Genomic DNA, 20,826 nt, shown 5'->3' on the forward strand with positions numbered 1-20,826 from the left:
CTACTCAACCGCGCGCAGCGGAATTTTTTTTGCCCTTGGGAACTTGCCCAATTTGGCCAGCAACATCCCAAACTAACAACAACTAATCCTAAACGCACCGAAATGATAACGAACCCAAAAAATACAACCAAGGATAGGAAAGGGAAAAAATTTCACACCCAAGGATCGATCATGGTGACTAACCACAGATTAGGTAGACCACGGAGGCAAGGGATATTATAACCAGGAAAAAAACAAAGGTTACTCAAAGGTAATCCTAAGCTAAAGTATTAATTTACAAGACTTGAGAAAACCTAAAATAGTACATATTTCAAATTGATATTTTATTTAGAGCCAGTAAATTCATGAGATTGTAAGGGGGATAAACGTTTTCTTACATTAGCTGAATGTTTCGTCTATTTCTATGTATGTTATACTTGTTACATGCGAAAAACTGTGATTTAAATCGCTTGGCATATTACACATTTCACATAAATCATAAATCTGTCATCCCAGTGAAATTATTTAGCAAATCTGTTCGAAAAAGTGAGATCTTTGAAAATAATTCATTAAATAGACCTAACTCACATCGTTATTCTCGTTATCTCCCATGTCGAAAATCACAATCCGCACAACACTATTTAAGTTATCCGAGTTTAGCTACTCTCCTGATGGCGGTGGCAATAATTGTAGAAATCAAAAATGGTCACGCACGAACGAACAGACAGACGTACAGGAACGAACTAAAACTAAATTCTAAATGGACCACTTTGCACAATGGTTAACCGCAGCTCTGCTCTGCATTAGACAATTACTTTAACTAGCAACTATGTAAAGTGTTATTGTCGACTAGGTTACATGTACTTGTATAAAGAGTTTACTACACAATACAGATCTTACAAAGAGTACAAAATAATTCAATGAATTAACTATTTTTTTTTCGAATCTTTCGGGAACAATAGAGAAGTTCAAAATTAAGGAATAAATTCATTTTTTCGAGAATAGGCCACTTTGGAGAAAAATCCCGAGACAGGTCGATTCTTATTATTAAATTATAATTTTTTGACATATATATCATACTAGTGACGTCATCAAAGGCAAGCTCCTGCCCAAAATCACAAACCAGGAATCAGAGTTAATGCCAGAAGTAACACCATATGAAGTTAAAGACTTTCAGAAATGAAAAATAATAAATCCCCTGGCGATGGCGGAGTAGTGATCGAGCAAACAAGGTGGAAATAAAATTATCCAGGCTTTGGCCAAACTTTTCACCGAATGTACTGCAAGGAGACACCATCTCACCAAAGCTATTCACATTCCTTTTAGAACACACTTTTAAGAAGGCAGATCTAAACGAATATGGTATCAACATAAATGGAGAGAAGCTCAGTCGTTTGAGATTCGCAGATGACATCGTCCTTATAGCCAATCGTATGGATGATGCAATAATAATATTGAACAAATTATATCACGCTTCCTTAGAGGTCGGACTAAAGATTAACATCAACAAGACACACATAATGACTAATATGGAGTTACATCGTAATATTGTTGTTGATGGAATTAATATTGAGCAGACCGCATCTTATAAGTACTTGGGACATGAAATTCGGTTGGGACGAGATAAGCAGACGTGCAAGCTCCCACGTCGTAAACTGAACTATGTATTTAAATCAGACTTGCCCATATGCCTCAAAAGGAAAATCTTTGACCAGTGTGTGTTGCCTGTACTCACTTATGGAGCCGAAACATTAACACTCACAAAAAAGATAGTGAACAACATTGGCGTAACTCAGAGGGCTATGGAGTGCCAGATGTTGGGTGTCTCTCTGAGAGACCGAATCTCAAATAGTCCAGAAAGCCACTGCACATCCGCTAGGAAAAATATTCCGATTCGGATTTTTTGCACAATCTTACCCAAAAAGGACCCCTTTTAACAAATTTGACTGTTGCCAGGGCCAAAAGTGGGTCAAAAATTTTTTAAACGTTTTTTTTTTGTTTTTTTTTTCCTAAAATTATTTTTTTTGCGTGAAACAAGGTTTTTTGGATCATTCCAAACAGAAAAGGTCTTTACTGACTTTTCTCTAAAGTTGATAGTTATTGACATATAAGCGATTAAAAATTGAACAATTGCGAAATCGACCATTTTTAACCCTCAACAACTATATGTACTCCGGTCAACTTAAGCATCCGAGGCTACAAAAATTACCATCAAGCTGAAAATTGGCAGGATTGTTCACAATACCATCATAAATGAAATCTAAAAAGTCCTCATAAATCCGACCCCTGCTAAAAATTTTACGCGGGGTCAAAGGTCACCAAATATTGTTTTTAGCGATTTTCAGCGAAACGGTAAGTTTTATCGTAAAATTAGTTCTAACAAAAAATGTAGATTAGATAATTATCTAGAAAAAAATGCCTTATTACTTTTTTCCTGAGAGCCACCGTTTTTGAGATATAACGATTCAAAAAGTGGTAATCGTCATAATCTGCGCACACGTTTCCACACCACTTTTGAGGTAGTGTACTTAACGCGTTTTTTTTACCGTGGTTTCCCCAGTAGGCCTATTCCACGGATCTGTTATGATTCTGTTTAATTTAAAGCTATTTAATAATTGATATTGGCAAGGGTTAAAAATGATAAAAGTTATATAAAGCGGTATAAATTAAAAAAAAGGGAAATTTATCAAACTGGTTCATAATTTTCTAATACTTCTGCTTCCCTTGTTCTTCTTCTCATTGTTATTCTTCCTCTTCTTCATCTTCTAGTTTTTCTTCTTCTCTTTCATCTTGTTCTTCTTCTTCTTCTTCTTCTTGTTCATCCTGGGTGCAAGTAAATTGTCCCAATAATGACACATCGCATGGCTCCTCGATAGAATCAAATGAATCCTCAATTGTTGGTGATTCAACATTGGAGCACAACCGGTTTTGACAAGTAATGCATGCTACCGAACAAAACAGTTCAACTTTGCAACCACATTTAGCGCTACATCCCTTTTTACAGTTCCAAAAAAATGTCTTAAAATCCTTTATAAAAGGTATATTTGTTAAAATCCCTATACAGGGCTACATCAAAGACAGAACTAGTTTTCAATCGGTTGACCGATCATCATCAGTGCAATCCTAAAATGTGTACAACCAGATAAAATGATGCAAAGTATTTGAAATGTTGACTAAGGTTAAAAAAAATTTTATAGGTTATACTCACTTAGAATCTACATGCAAGCCACCAAAGTAAAAATAACAGGGTAAAAACCCTTTACAATTGATCCGTCATCGGAACATATTATGACTAAGATGTGAATTATAACATGGATGATTAAGATATCCAATGTTTTTCGCCCGAGGTACTAATGAGCTCTATCTGACAAGTTCACATCATGACTGTATGGAAGCAAGTGATTTTGATAACGGATAACCGAATAACGGATCCGTTATCAAAATCACTTGCTTCCATACAGTCATGATGTGAACTTGTCAGATAGAGCTCATTAGTACCTCGGGCGAAAAACATTGGATATCTTAATCATCCATGTTATAATTCACATCTTAGTCATAATATGTTCCGATGACGGATCAATTGTAAAGGGTTTTTACCCTGTTATTTTTACTTTGGTGGCTTGCATGTAGATTCTAAGTGAGTATAACCTATAAAATTTTTTTTTTTAACCTTAGTCAACATTTCAAATACTTTGCATCATTTTATCTGGTTGTACACATTTTAGGATTGCACTGATGATGATCGGTCAACCGATTGAAAACTAGTTCTGTCTTTGATGTAGCCCTGTATAGGGATTTTAACAAATATACCTTTTATAAAGGATTTTATGTTTTTGTAATGGTATACAGCCAACTACAGGAAATTTTTCCTCGTGGATTTTCAAAAAAATGTGTTCAGGAGTTTTTCCGGCGCAGGGGGGAGTAAAGTTTGAATTGGTTCTAATGAACTGTCGACTAATTTCCATTCCCAGTCTTTTGGATCTAGCTGATAACCAAGCCACACTTGAACTTGGTAATATACCCGACAAAGATGTTGATGAGCAGCCGCTGAGGTTGGAGGAAGACAAGATAACTGCACTTGTTTTTTGTTTCGAGTACTTTTAAAAAAACATGCATATCGAAACTTATCTAAGCACGTAGTTTTCTTAGGCGCTCCAAACATAGAGAGAAGAAAGCTAATTCCATTGGAAATAACTTCTTGTGGAGTTGAATTAGCTTTTTAAAAACTTCAGCACATTCAAGTAAATCTTGTTTTTCAAACATTTTAAAAACAGTAGTTTAACCCCTCCTGAAAAATGCAGATGTCGTATGACAGCCAGTTATTGCGTGTAAAAATAGTATATAATTTTGACATTTTGCAAAAGTAGATAAACTTTTCGATGAATATATTTCCGATTGGTTTTGAGCTTTTCCAGGTTTTAAAAAAAAAGATAGTTTTTTCGATTGGAGTTCTACCAGTGAGTAATACGAGCAAGTCTACATCTTCACCTACAATAATAGTTGTATTTGTTAAGTTGAATTGCTCTATGGCTGTTTCAATTATCATTACGTCAGCATCATTATTAGCTTGTTTTACCGATATATTTTCAGCAATACTCTTAGCTTTCAGCATTGAAATGAACCGAGATTTGTTGTGAGTATTTGCAAGAAATTTCTGTTGAGTGGTAGATACTGTTATAGATTGATCAAATAAAATATTAGAAGATGAAGATGTTGCTGAAGTTCTACGACGTTGTTCTGCAGCTCTAATATTTCTCGTAAAATCATTATAGCCATCAAATAAAGTTGTCTTTCATTATTATGTTCAAACCCTTCTGAGAAAAGAATAGGTAGGGTGATTAGATTAGCCGACGAACGTGTTTATTCCGACAAAACCCATCTTTACAAATTGAACTAAGGCGCATAAATAAAAAGTATTATTGTAAGGTAATACTTTGTCATATCAATTTACTATTTGTGTTGGGATTAAGCCGTAAAATTCAAATAATTCTTATTATTTTCGCGTTACATTCACTTTGTAAAGATTTTTTTGTTGGCACCGTAATATAATACAACTTATACATTGCATCCCTCGGTAGACCGCAAGCGGTATAGTAGAAACATTATCATATTTATAATCTTATATTATTATGTGTAATATAAGTTAAGTTGACCGATAGAATATTATGTTTACTTGTATTACAGCTTCAGTGATGTATATACCTGGTGTACTAACTAATACATATGTATATTATGACGATTAGAAGTCTTTCAACTCTTTGAATCGTTGTATCTCAAAAACAGTGTCTTGGGAAAAAAACTATTAAGATATTTTTTATAGATAATTATCTAACCTACATTTTTTGTTAGAGCTAATTTTACGATAAAACTTGCCGTTTCGCTGAAAATCGCTAAAAACCATATTTGGTGACCTTTGACCCCGCGTAAAATTTTTAGCAGGGGTCGGATTTATGAGGACTTTTTAGATTTCATTTATAATGGTATTTTGAACAATCCTGCCAATTTTCAGCTTGATGGTAATTATTGTAGGCTCACTCCTATTTTTGAGTCTAACTAGACCGGTCGAATGACAAACTGAAAATTTGAATGTTGCCAAGGTAGGTAGATATTCTTTAAACATCGATTGATTAATTCCCATGGAGTTTTTTGCAATATAATATTCAAAACTCCTTTGTTTCTTAATTGCTAATCAAGCGTGAACGAAACTATTTTTCACCGTTGCATGTGTATACAGTATGATAAAAAACTAAAAGTAAAAAGTAAAAAGTAAAAAAACTTTGTTCCATGCAAAAAAAAATAATTTTAGGGAAAAAACAAAAAAAAACGTTTAAAAAATTTTTGACCCACTTTTGGTCCTGGCAACATGCAAATTTGTTAAAAGGGGTCCTTTTTGAGTAATAATGTGCAAAAAATCCGAATCGGAATATTTTTCCTAGCGGATGCGCAGTGGCTTTCTGTTGTAAAATGAAGAAATACGTCGTAGAACAAAAACAACGGACGCTGTCGAAAAAATCGCGTCGATAAATTGGAATTGGGCAGGACACGTCGCCAGATTGTCAGACAACCGATGGACAAAACGTATTGTCGAGTGGAGGCCACGAGAAGAAGCACTACGGAGCAGAGGACGCCACCAACCAAATGGGCCGACGCACATAGGGGTATTTGACCGATCTGGCTCGCCAAAAGTCTATTTTGTCAAACATCTTTTGGGATAACATAAACTACGTGTTCTATTAGCCCGATAGTTGCTATACACTGGGCAAACTCTTTCCCGGTCCCACGATATCGCCTACTCAGGCAATATCCAGTCAAACTTGACCATCATCGTTCATAGTGTAAACGATTTTCGCTATTAAAGTGTGATCGCTAAGTTTGAGATTAAATACTATTTACTGGGTGATTGTTACAGTGTAAACAATTATGGATCTTGAAAATAGAGGTAAGATCACATATTAATATGTGTAATTTTATACTATATTTGTACAATGCGGTTTCTAATCAGCGTATTGAACTTTATCATTTTTTTGTTTAAAATTTGATTTGTTTTTAAAATTCTAAAAGAAATTAGTTATACTTCAGGGTGCTTCCCGGTCATATTTTTTATTGGGATGAATTTGATAGACCTCTTGAAATATGATGGTAGAGAAATCACCTGCTATTTTTTGCTCTTTTTCGTTATATTTACATTTAAATTGAGGTAGTCGTAAGAACCAAATTGCACAAACCTAATTTTTTTTTCAGCTTTTAACACAACTCTTGTTTGTCTTAGACATGCCAAGTGGTTCAAATTACAGAGTTTTTTCTAGAAAAAGATTATACGATAAAATGCAAGAACAAAACTTGCCGAATTTGAAGCAAAAATAAATTATTTAGAAAATGAGCTTTTAACACATTAAGATTACGAGTCAAGACCAAATAAAAGAGTTGAAGCGTAAAAGCGACTTTATAAGATGGTCAAAAGCTAATAGACAGCCAGCCAAATTCTTAGAAGCCACATAAGCCCGAAATAAACATTTCAGGATGTACCGTAACAGCTTTGCACGACAATTTTCAAGGGTGGAATGCAATCTAGAATTCTGTTAAGCTCTGATCCTTTAATAACTTGTTTAAGACCAAAACAAACAAAATCCTCAAAATCTTTTTCAAAGGAAACTATCGAAAAGTTCATTCCAGCTGATTTAGACGAAAATGTTAATACACTCGGACTCCGAAGAACTAGCTGAAGATGAAGCAGATGACTCAGAAGAACCATGGAATTCATGGTCCAGTTGATGTTATTTCAATTTAATTACAATTTTTTATCACATTTACAATTGCATTTTTGTTTATTTTTGCTTGTACATAAAAAATATTCTATACCTACTCGTTTTTCTTAATAAACTATCAGAGATAATTTCTTTTCATACAAAATATTAAAAGAAACATTAAAATTAAAAAATAACGCGATAAATAATTTTGGCCAGCCAGATTAATGAAATACCCCTATGTGCGACGATCTGAATCATGGTATCGGTAACTGGATGCAAGCCGCACAAAACAGACATATGGAAAGGGCTGGAGCTGAGGGAAACCTATGTCCAGCAGTGGACGCGTACGGGTTGATGATGATGAGTGACGTCATCCATCTGGGCGTGATGACGTAATCGATGACACCATTGCGAATGCTTCTCGATCTTCTGCAAAGTGGAATAAGTGTCCTGCATTTGATATCTGAGTCCATTCACAAAAATGTTTTTTGACCAAGGAACTTGTTTTCTTCCTACACCTCTACAACCCTCTATTTTGCCTTTAAAGCAAGAAACCCATTATGAACGGCCAGCACGGCACAGCCCGGCACGGCACAGCACAGGCCGGCCCGTCCAAAAACCCATTTGTAACGGCCAGCGCGGCACGGCACCGGAAAAATGATCATTTGCCATAAATGATAATGTATTTTTATTAATAAAATATATACAGAGAGGGGCTAAATTATCGAATAAATTCATTTTCTCTAAAATTGACGGCTTTGGAAGAAAATGCCAAAACAGGTCGATTTTTACTTTTAAATTACAATTTTTTGGCATATACAGTGGAACCTCGATTATCCGTCACCTCTGTTAACCGTCAGGGTCCATTAAGTTATATTGTATACACAAGTAAAAATTGAGTCATCAATTCATTTTGTTTGAGCATTGCGATAAGCCAAACGAAATTCATTGAAATGTACACGTGCAGTTATGCCATCACCGCATTTTTTTATGTAAATAATTTTTGTTCTTATTCAGGGCTCTGGATTAAATTTCAATTTAAATAGGTAATGATAAATGATACCATACTTTTAGAGTTCTGTTTTTAGAATCGCAAGCCGAAAATAAAAATTTACATCACACAAATTATTAGTTAATATCTGTGTGTCACCATAACAGTATGATTTTTATTTTTTTAATGTTCTGTTAACCGTCTTCTCGATTATCCGTCATACCCTTGGTCCGCTGCCCTGACGGATAATCGAGCTTCCACTGTATTTCATACTAGATACGTCATTCATCTGAGCTTAATGATGTAATCGATGATTTTTTTAAATGGGAATAGGGGTTGTGTGGCATCTCATTTGAAAGGGTGTTCAATCCTCTATTCCAGTGGTTCCCAACCTTTTATGTCTGGCGACCCACCTTCTGATGTTTTTTCATATTCGCGACCCATCCATCACCCATAATGATATATAATGTACGCTACTCAGCTACTGTAAGAGCCACATCGCGACCCACCTGAAATCTGCACACGACCCACTAGTGGGTCGCGACCCACCGGTTGGGAAACGCTGCTCTATTCAGTAATATAAACAATAATATCATTATTTATACAGGGTGGCCAAAACAATAATTTTTAAATTACATTAATTGACGCAAAAAGAAGAATGTATGTAATTTATTAAACTCAAAATACATTGTACTGCTGTCAGTAAATAGAAAAAAATGTTTATTTCACAAATAAACATTTCGTTTCACTTAAATTAAATCACAAACAGCCTCCCACCTACCTCTTGACAGTTTGAACATTTAATTTAGCGAAAAGCAATGTTTTTTTTGCCAAATAAACATTTTTATCTATTATCTGGCATCATTAGAAAGTATTTTGAGTTAAATAAATTACATACATTCTTTTTTTTTTCGTCAATTAATTTAATTAAAAAAGTATTTTTTGGCCACAAATGAGATGTCACACGACCCATATTCCCATTTAAAATAATCATAGTTTACCTCATCACGCTCAGATGGATAACGTCACTAGTATGAAATATATGCCAAAAATAGAAATTTAAAAATAAAAATCGACGTGTTTCGGGATTTTTCTCCAAAGCCGTCCATTTTAGAGAAAATGAATTTATTCCATAATTTAGCCCATCTCTATATAGGAGAAAAATGTTATGTATTGTTTTAATTTTATTTTAGAAACGCATCATGTCATCTATGATATATTTTAAAAACTATCGTAAAATAAAAGTTTTTAAAAGACATAAACTACACAATTTTAATGAATATGCATCATGTTAAAAAAACGAATTCATGGTTAAAAGATAATGTACGTACCTGTCCATTGATCAAAATGTTCGGATATTTGTACCCATGCATTGTCCTTTATCTTGCTATCGTGATAACCTGGGTCCGATGCATCATACAAAAATGGGTATTCTCTGACACTCTCAATTAAAAGTTCGTCCATATTATTTCAAAAGAAACAACGCGTTTTCAATTAAAAAATCAACAATATAATATTTTTTAACAATTATGACACACTGGCGCCGACTGGCCGTTCAGAGGCCGTTCGACTCCAACGGATTTTATTCTACTCGGAGAATTTCGGCCGTTCCGTTTGCGTGCTGGCCTGTGCCGGGCCGGGCTGGCTGCTCATAATGGGTTACGTTGCATTTAAAACTATACAAATGAATTTGGACTGTCCTGTGCCGTGCCGGGCTGTGCCGTGCTGGCTGTTCATAATGGGTTTCTTGCTTAAGAATCAGTTGTACTATTCTATATATCGATTTACCCTCATTATATGTCTCAGATAAGACATTTTGTGATGTTTACCAGTTTTCAACAGTTCTCTATCTTTGTTGGAGCCTCCTTAGGACTTCCTCATTAGTTCTTCTTGTTGTCCAAGGTATCTTCAGCATCCGTCTATAAATCTACATTTTCAATACCGTTTATACTGACAAGAAAAAACCCTCTAATAGGATTTATCAAATAAAATATTTGAATAAAAAAAATGATCAGTCTAATCTATTATATGAGTTGCAAACCAAAAACTGGTCCATATATTTCCATTATGAAAACCCTTTGTGTATTCCACCACCCCTTGGACTTGGCTATAACCGAAAATAGTTAAATCTTAAACATAGGCGTCGTCGACATGAAGTGCACGAATAAATTGCACAGATAAAGACCCATCTCCATGACAACACTACCCTTAGAATTCATTTAAGGCTGTTCACCCTTCATTTTGTTGGATAGATCGGAATTTTAGAAAGTCTTTTAGCGATGGTATTTTGTTTTTTGGGCTATACGCTTTTGGTAGTCTCTCGGAGGATTGAATTACAAACAAATACTATGGACAGTTCTTCGAAGCTTACTGGGTTTCTAATTGTTTAACCAGGTCAAGCTAAAAATGAAGGGTACAGGGAAAAAGAGGGAATGTCAGAAATGTTCATTTTTTGCTTTAATAATTCATTAGATAGGTTATATTCTGTACTTTACAATACGTAAATATCACTGGTTAAAAATGGGTTGTGTCACGAGATAACACTAATAATAAAATACCTATACAGAAGAAGAAGGGGGAATGTCACGGTGTTACCGGTTAATTAGGGGGAATCAGTTGTGATGTTGTGTATCACGCAGAAATAAGTGCATGAAAACACATTGTTTTCGTATGTTCCCACAGAGTACATTTTCCAAACATGATTTTGAAAAAAAAATACCATCAAAACATATCAATTATATTAATCATAACTTTGAAAATGCTCTGCTAAAAAATTCAACAAAAGTAACATTCCTCCTTTTTTTCCCTGTACCCTTCAAATGATCTTTTTACCAGTTTAGAATAATTTTAGTACTTTTAAAATAAAATGTTAAGTTAGAATAAAAAAGATATCCTATTATTTATTAGTTTCAATGGGAATTAACCAAAACTTCATTTTAAAATATGTAAAGGACATAACAGGAAATGTAAAAAGAACAGGACATGAATGAATATGAAGATGACACAGGCAGAAAGAAACTACACTTAAAGGGCAACATACACACAAACAAAGAAAAAGTCATTTTAATAATGGAAATATGGAATGTAAGAGTTCACGATTAATTATTTATATGGGAAATAAGCCACAATTAAAATGAAAAAAATAATTTTATTAACGTTTCGACGCCCAAATCGGGTGCCGTTGTCAAAATACAAAATATTACTAAAATAAACTAAAGTGTTGTTGCTAAGCAAAAAAATTCTTCTAATAATTTATTTAATCTCACTCATTTATATTGGTAATTCAGACATATATTATACATTTTAAAGTAGAAGACTTTAAAATGATATTGCCAATATTTATGAGTTGCGTTCCTGGGACGACTTACTGAAAGATAGTTCATTCGATTACATGAAATTAACCCCAACTCAAGAATATCCGTCATAAAAAATTATAGCATGTGATATGTCTTTAAAAAGACAACCAAATGCAACGACAGTAAAATTCTCGCGTTAGAGACTTCATAGTAAATCACAAGGGAAAACCAGGAAAAACCTGTGATACTATCCCGACATCGTAAGTATTTGGTCTTACATTAATTTACTCTCAAAAAATAATACCAAATTCTGACTTGTAACATGTTTAAATTATAAATAATATTAATAATACTAGATATATAAGTAATACTAAAATATAAAATATGTACTAGCTCGATATTATTGACTTACTAATCTTGGTATTTTCTTTCTATTGACTTCCTCTTTCAGTATGGGTAACCACATCCTACTGCATTCTACCGAGGAATTTGCGACACAATTGGTTTCATTTAGCATAATTAGAGCCGCTTCTTTGATTTTTCTCTTTTTACTATCTGATTCTTTCAGGTTTTATTTTTTTATCTTTCAGTCTTTTATTCTTTGATTTGGGCGTCGAAACGTTAATAAAATTATTTTTTTCATTTTAATTGTGGCTTATTTCCCATATAAATAATTAATCATAAAAATGCCACAAGGAAATAGCTTCAGAACAACAGTAAGAGTTCACCTTTGTTTATTTGTATCTTTATCTCTTTCAGGTCACGTTTTATGTATACTCAGTGTTTTTATATCTTGTTAATAGGACTTTTCAACGCTTCTCATTTGTTTCGGGCTGGTGTCATATGTCGTATAATCCGTGTATAATATTAATATACGACATATGACAGAAGCCTGAAACAAATGAAGAGCGTTAAAAAGTCCTATATACCTTAGGCTGTCCAAGGGTATTCCCGTTAAGTTAGGCAAAATGCCCTCCCTACTACAAATCATTTTTGCAGTTATACTTCTTTAGGCGCGATTGAGAGTAAAATTTCGTAGTACTGCGCGCATGCGCACACATACAGTATGGCGTTTATTTGCTGAATCTTTCAAGTTATGTATAAATATAGCAGTGCAAGAAAAGTTGTGAAAAGAATATATTAGTGTTTTTAGTAAATATATTTATTATAATTTTTGTGTCTTTGGATTTGTCTTCCTCAGGAGTAAGATGAGTATTATTAAAACATTTTATTGTATATTTATTATACCTTGTCTGTTTATTTACTGTGAATTGTCATTAGGTACGTCCGAACCGATACAGACACAGTCCTCGTAGCGTATTTGGTATAGCATTCGGCCAGGGATTGAGAGGTCTTGAGTTCGAGTCCGGAGCAATCCTTTTTTTTATTTTTTAAAAGCGGTAAGCACAAAATTAGTTTGGTGTTTAAAAAAATTAAAACAAACTGTTTAAAGTATATTTATTTTTAAGAAATCATATAATAGAAGTATAACTTCTTACGTGCGTACAAAGTACACACACATTCATTTTTTTTTCTTTTTTTACGTTTTACATGATTAATGAATAATGAAGACATAAAAAAATTTCCAGATTTTTTCAGATATTTCCGTAAGGTGCGCCACCTTCAAAAACACGAAAACCAATTTTTTGGGGGTTTTAGGGGATTTTCTCCATGTTATAATAATATACTTCAAAATATATCAAATAAGATTTTAGGGCATTGAAAAATTGCCACCACTCTTCCCCTGTCCATTAAACGTCATTCTTTCGTTTTTATTTATTTTGTTGTGGATTGCAATAAGGTTGCAATCAATTTAAAAATTTCAAAAAAACCACACGCGTACTTAAGGCTTTTACAAAATTTGTATATTTTGTATAACCCGTAGATTCAGTGTACATAACCTAAAAATGCATTTTTTTTTTTTCGAAAAACGGGTAGGTATAATTTTTTTTAAGATTGGTGTAGGTCTGTTTTTTTTTATTTTGTGTATTTTAATAAAAAATATATTTCTGATTCTTTTTTTAAATTTCCCGTAAGATATATCACCTTCAAAAATCTGAAAACTGGTTTTTTATGGGGGTTTGGGAGATTTTGGATGGGGAATTTTGGGAGGCCTCACTAAAAAACTGGATTTTTAGGGGGTTTCTCATTTTTATAGACTTTAAAATGGATTCGATTAAGGTTGTTTATTGCTTATATAGGGTGTTTCATTAATAATTGTCCATATAGTAACTGGAGAAACCTTAGCACAAAATACGAAGATTTAACCTAAAACACTTAAATAAAATGTGGTTCCTGCTGAGTTATATAAAAATTTAAAAACTATTTTTGCTATAAAAACTCAGCATTTTGAAACTATTCGACTTATCCTTTTCATACTTGACAGGAAGTATAGGTGCTATACAAACTACTAAATTATGTTAAACAAACGTTTCTGGCTATTACCAGAGGCGTACGACGGGGAAAAGTGAATGGTTGACCCTGTCCAAATTCTACGCCACTGGCGGAATTGCTATTTTAGTTCAATTTTTGGATTCTCCAATACTTTCTATGAAAATAATATACTCTTCATTCGTATCGATTAAGTCATTAGTCTTCGAGATCTTTGAAGTTAAAAATGAAACAATACGGTTATTTTGATTAATGTATTGTGTCGCTTCATTTTTAATTTTAAATATCTCGAAAACTAATCATTTTATCGTTACGAATGAAGAGTATATTATTTACATAAAAATTATTGGAAACTAAAAAAAATACACTAAAATAGCAATTTCGTCAATGGCGTAAAATTTGGGAAGGGTCTACCAGCCACTATCCCCTGTCGTACGCCTCTGGTAGTAGCTAGAAACATTTATTATTCTTAATTTAGTAGGGTGTACAGTACCTACACTTTCTGACAAGTATGATAAGGATACGCCAAATAGTTTTAAAGTACTGGGTATAAATAATTTTTAAATTTTAATCATATGAATCATATCATAAATTAATCAAAATAACTGTGCCGTTTCATATTTAACTTCAAATATCTCGAAAACTAATGACTTTATCATTACCAATGAAGAGTACATTATTTATGTAGAAAGTATTGGAAAATCTAAAAATGGCACTAAAATAGTAATTCCTGCAGTAGCGTAGAATTTGAGAAGGGTCAACCATTCACTATCCCTGTCGTACGCCTCTGGTAGTAGCTAGAAACGTTTGTTTATTATAGTTTAGTAGGGTGTAAAGTAGTCGCACTTTCTGCCAAGTATGAAAAGGATACGTCGAACAGTTTTAAAATTATGAGCAAAAATAGTTTTTAAATTTTTAGATAAAACACCCTGTAACTCAGTAAGGAACCACATTTTATAAAAGTTTTAGGTTAAATCTTCGTATTTTGTGCTAAGGTTTCTCCAGTTACAATATGGACAATTATTAATGAAACACCCTGTATATAATTTGAAATAAATGAGTCCTATAGGACATTTAAAAACATTACGAAACACATTTAAACCTCCAAAATACCATGTTTTTCACGGTTTTTAAGGGTTTTTGCGAGGTTTTGGATACCCTAAAGGACTCGGTTACTTCAAATTATATATACAAAACTATAAAATAAATCTTGATTTGGACCCAAAAACCCCTAAAAACCAATTTTTCAAATTTGTGAATGGGCGCAATGAAAAATCTGAAAAAAAATCAGAAATAAATTTTTTGATAAAATGGGTATACAAAATAAAAAATAAACCTACAGCTACCCCAAAAAAAAAAGTTTTACATGAAAATGTAACATTTTTAGGTTATTACACTGAACCCACGGGTTTATAAAAATTGAACATAAACATGTTTTGCAAAATCCTCAACGATGCGAGTGAATTTTTTGAAATTTTTAAATTTATTGCAACCCACCGAAAAAAAAAAATAAAAACGCAAAAATGACATTTTTGAGGAAAAGGGATGTTGGGCTAAAATTGCGCAGAGCCTTATTTTTATCCACATAGAACGTAAAAAAATGAAAAAAAATGAATTCTGGGAGTTAGGGCACTTATGAAATACACATTTGTGGACAAAGAAAATCTAAATATACATTTATATATATGCCAATACGCAAACGCACAAACGTCCGAGCATAATGATAGCTATGTATTTCAAAAGATCCTGTATACATAAACCGCTGCAACGTGTCCCCAGTAAAAAAAATAAAAATCTACCTCAGTTTTTTAAGTAAACGTTAAAATTTCCTGTGTATCAAGGTTGGAGCGCCCACAAAAGAATTATCATCAGAAGAAATCTTCCGTTGTCGTATATCTCTCGTTAAACGGTCATTTCCGAACTTACAACTGAGACACTTCGCTTAAATTCTTTTTGAAACAAACTAGTTGTAACCCGTATATTCAATTGAAAAATTGCCCAGTCTAATGTTCATTCTCAATTTGCAATATAATATAGTATGGCGTCACTACGATTCTATACACCTTTTTGTTCCTTAACAATTGTAAAAACGCTCAATGGAGCAATTAATCGCAGATTGATTCAATTTTGTTACATAACAATCAGGCACAAACTGCTTAATCCTTGAATACCATTGAAATACAATGTGTCTTTTAAAGGTATACAACTTTAAGTTGGCAACACAGTTTCTCTTGACGGACTTTTTGACAACTCACAGCTGATTTAGGTTCAGATGATATTGTATAAAACAGTAGATGGAGTACATACTTTCCTGAATCATTGACAGAAACACGAAAACATTTTCTAGAGAACAAGCAAAAAACATCGAAAAGGATGCATGAGTTGACTATCTAAAGAATCTAAAGTAATCTTTAGTAATAAAGGATCTAAATAAAACCAGGAAAGGACCAAAAAAATTTCAGTAGCTACAAACCTATTTCCTTGTTGGGTCACTTTTTCAAACTATACGACAGACTCATCCAGAATAGAAAAACATGTCGACAAGTACCTACCTCATCCCACAACAAGAAGGATTCAGATCCAGCAAATCTTGCATCTGGCAATTTCTCGCAAAACAGAACACGTTGAAGAAAGGCTTATTATAACAGGATAACAGTATACAGGGTGTTTCATTAGAAATTGTCCATATAGTAACTGGAGAAACCTTAGCACAAAATATGAAGATTTAACCTAAAACAGTTAAATCAAATATTCCTCCCTACCGAGATACAGAGTGTTTTATTACAAATATCCTAAAATGATTACAGCAAATTGTTTTAACACCTTAAAATATTTTTTGTTCAAACTTGACAAACGGTTTACACATTTTAGAATACTTTAACTAGTGTTAAAAGATAGTTTTCCGCTGTTACCAGAGGCGTTCTGTAGGGATATATACTTAATTTTCCCCCCTTTTCCCCTCACAATCTACGATCTACGCCACTGTCGTAATAATCATTTCAGCATGTTTTTTTGATTATTTGTTACTTTTTCATAAATATCATCCTTTTGTCTCAATGCGATAGAGTGAGTAGTTTTGAAGTTATTTGCGTTTAAAGCTAATGTATGTATTTTAAACATTAAATCAGATTATGTATTTAAAATACACATATTATTGAATCCTTTACCTTTAAACTAGTCCAGAAAACCACTGCGCATCCGCTAGGAAAAATATTCTAATTCGGATTTTTTGCACAATCTTATTCAAAAAGGATTCCTTTTAACAAATTTGCATGTTGCCAGGACCAAAAGGTGGTCAAAAATTTTTTAAACGTTTTTTTTTTTGTTTTTTTCCTAAAATTATTTTTTTTGCATGGAAAAAAGTTTTTTTAGGTTTTTCGGATCATTCCAAACAGAAAAGGTCTTTAGTGAGTTTTCTCTAAAAATGATAGTTTTTGACATATTATAAGCGATTAAAAATTGAAAAATTGCGAAATCGGCCATTTTTAACCCTCAAAACCTATGTGAAAAACTGAAAATTTGAATGTTACCAAGGTAGGTACACACTATATCACAAAAATCATTTTTCAAGATTTTTCGTTGTTTTTTGGGGATGTTGTTTAGCTGTAAGGGAAGCAGGGGTGGTTTTGGGGTATGTTGCATATGCAGATCGACAGCAATAAATTAGCAAAAAAATATGCCGCGTCGTACGATTTTCTAGCTCTTTAGGTTCGCGAGATATGGCTATCGATGATGTGACTAATATTAAGCTACATCAACCATTGTTTCTCGGTTAGGGGTGGAGCAAAAAATTTGTTTTTTACGGCTAATGACAGCAAAAAATTAGAAATTAAATATCAACCGTCAACTATATCACAAAAATCATTTTTCAAGATTTTTCGTTGTTTTTTGGGGGTGTTGTTTAGCTGTAAGGGAAGCAGGGGTGGTTTTGGGGTATGTTGCATATGCAGATCGACAGCAATAAATTAGCAAAAAAATATGCCGCGTCGTACGATTTTCTAGCTCTTTAGGTTCGCGAGATATGGCTATCGATGATGTGACATAATATTAAGCTACATCAACCATTGTTTCTCGGTTAGGGGTGGAGCAAAAAATTTGTTTTTGTGGTAATAAATTAGCAAAAAATTAGCAAAAAAATATGAAACTATTCCAAATATGGACTTATGAAATGGATGATCTGGCTTAATAGACATGTACCAAATTGCAAATCAAATTATGCAACTTACTTTAAAATACGAACAGGCCCAAAGTACATTCTCTTTTCCCAAAAACGATCACCTTCGTAATCAGTGGGTTAGATCTATTAACCGTGAAAATTTTACAGTAACTGCTAGTTCAGTGGTACGTAAAAAACATTTTGATTCGACCAACATATTGAAACTGAGTCATTTATTGATAAAAATGGTACTGTTCTTTACCGAAATTTAACATACCCGAAGTTGAAAGAGAATGCAATCCCAAGCAGTTTTGAAAATCAACCTTCATATTTATTTAACCCAAAACCACCAACAGGAAAAAATCCTGAAACTACACGTGCTGAAATAAGTCTCTGGGAAGAAAATAATATAAAGGAATTTGAAAACGAAGACCTTATCGTGGATTTCAATCAACTTGTAAGTACAACATGTTAGTGAGAATATTGAGTTAAAAACTGACAGATAAAAGTTGTAGAAGAAAGGATTTGTTTTTACTTATTAAATATTGAGAGTCACTGCAGTGATGAGTGCATACAAGTTATTTCAAACATTAATATTACAAATTACGAGATATATTATAAAATACGTTTTCGATCATTCTCTTTTATTAGACATGTCGTTTATTTTTATTTAAAGGATCTTTTAACTTTGTTTTCGCGATAAATAATTCTCATTATTTTACTGTGGTGACAACGTAAACAATGGGACTATCGGACTACCTTCAACAGCTGTTGCGGTGTTGCCTTTCTTAGTTCACGGCTTGTAAGCTTTAGGAGGCTGTGACTAAAATCATTTTAGAATATTTGTAATAAAACACTCTGTATCTCGGTCAGGAGGAATATTTGATTTAAGTGTTTTAGGTTAAATCTTCCTATTGTATGCTAAGGTTTCTCCAGATACTATATGGACAATTACTAACGAAACACCCTGTATACAAATACAAACGACCAATCCACGCCGACTGAACTCAAGCAATTCCTCTATGCTGACGATCTCCAAATATGTGCTAAACGAAAATGTTTTAAAGAAAGTAGAACACAAACTCGGAACTGCCTTAAAAGCAATGACTGCCTACTACCTGCAGAATTCCTTGAGACCCAATTCTAAAACCCAAGTCTGTGCCTTCCACCCTCGCGCAGGAAGCTGCATAAAAACGAGAAGGAGGGTAACAACGAGGAACAGCATACTCAGAGGGAGCTAACGGGAAGTAAATGGAGTACATGTCCTGGCGTCTTAAGAACAACGACACAGTTATTGTGTTTGTTTTTCAACTGCTAAATATGATTGTGTAGAGGTATAAGAAGTAACGGCCGATCGTGCAAGATAAGAAGTGACAATATTCCATAGAGGCAACAACCAACAAAAGAACAAACAAAATTGTATATATATATATATATATATATATATATATATATATATATATAAAGGAAGAAGAAGAAGAAGAAGAAGAAGAAGAAGAAGAAGAAGAAGAAGAAGAAGAAGAAGGTTTGTTGTCTATTCATGGTTTCTATGACCGGCATGTTGTCCAGAGCTAACCTACCTTGAGTTATCAATTTAATCTTCCGTAAGTACAAAGCTGTGCCTATGATTTCTATGGTTTTTATGATTTCTATGGTTCAAAATTGTGTATACGACTTTATGGACAGAACTGTATAATATACGTTTATTCGTAGTTATACTTGGAATTTATATTTGGCACTAGATATTGGAAAATACGCGGCGAGCGGTGTTTCCTGTCTTTTAACGACCAAAATGACATCAAAATGACCGATGAGGTGGATGATAAATGATGTAGCGGACAAACATACTTGCAGATTTTCAAATGAGATTTAGTAAACTTGTATACATATTTATGTATGCAATATTGATATACTCTCAAAAAACGCTCAATATATGTCACTTTAGAAAAGTATTTAGTGTTTACTTAAATATTTTATATATTTTGTTTTGTTATTGTTCGTATAATTTCGTGTCTTTAAATTTCCCTTGTTAAAATTGGTGAATTCATATTTCTTATCAAATTTGAGAACCACATCTCTTCTTCCTGACGTCGCGATCCACGCATGGCAAGCTTCGATGCTGTCTTCCTACCCTACCTGTCAACTACAATATTTCAAAAATGGTAAGTACGTCTCTTTTGAGTTAATGATTTATGACTTATGCCAATCGACTTTTTTCTAATTCAGCTAATTCTAATATTTCCTATATAAACAATGCCAATTGCCAAACGTTTTGATTACGATTAGCCGCAATCGATCCCTCCCAATAGGATAAATTATGATGTAGTTCGATATTGAAATATAAAAAGTATACTTTAAATCGTTTATAGAAGAATATAGCGATGCCGCCTACGAAAAGTATAACTCTGAAAAATGCCGTTAAAAGTAGAACTTTCAATGAACGCCGCGAAAAATATTATTTTTGATTATATGATTGTGAAGGAATACAATAGACCTCTAGTTCTAACGTTTATAGACTTCCATAAAGCGTTTGATACTATCGAACTACCCGCACTACTTAAGGCATTGGAAGAGTGTCGAATTGATCATAAGTACACCAATATTATAGAAAATATGCACAGAAATGCTACAACTATAAATCTGCACTGTCCTACCAATAAGATATATATCAGGAGAGGTATTCGACAGGGAGATACTATGTCGCCTAAGTTGTTCATTACTGTACTTGAACATGCTTTGAAATCACTGGAATGGGAAAATAAAGGA

General features: G+C 33.3%; 1 protein-coding gene across 4 annotated transcripts in view; it reads right to left on the reverse strand.

The window, feature by feature from the left end:
* Window positions 1–20,826, reverse strand: part of LOC114330533 (sodium/potassium-transporting ATPase subunit alpha) — a 247,778-nt gene that overhangs the window by 207,580 nt on the left and 19,372 nt on the right. Inside the window, exon 1 of one of the 4 annotated variants that reach the window (XM_028279949.2) lies at window positions 568–735. The exons of 2 other annotated variants lie outside the window; for them this stretch is intronic. In XM_028279949.2, coding sequence (XP_028135750.1) covers window positions 568–591 — 24 coding nt within the window. In that variant the 5' untranslated portion in view covers window positions 592–735. Of the gene's footprint in view, window positions 1–567; window positions 736–20,826 lie in introns of those variants that run through there. One more of the 4 variants, XM_028279921.2, reaches the window with a different exon arrangement.

This window comes from Diabrotica virgifera, chromosome 6, assembly GCF_917563875.1.
Source record: "Diabrotica virgifera virgifera chromosome 6, PGI_DIABVI_V3a".
Lineage (NCBI taxonomy): Eukaryota > Metazoa > Arthropoda > Insecta > Coleoptera > Chrysomelidae > Diabrotica > Diabrotica virgifera.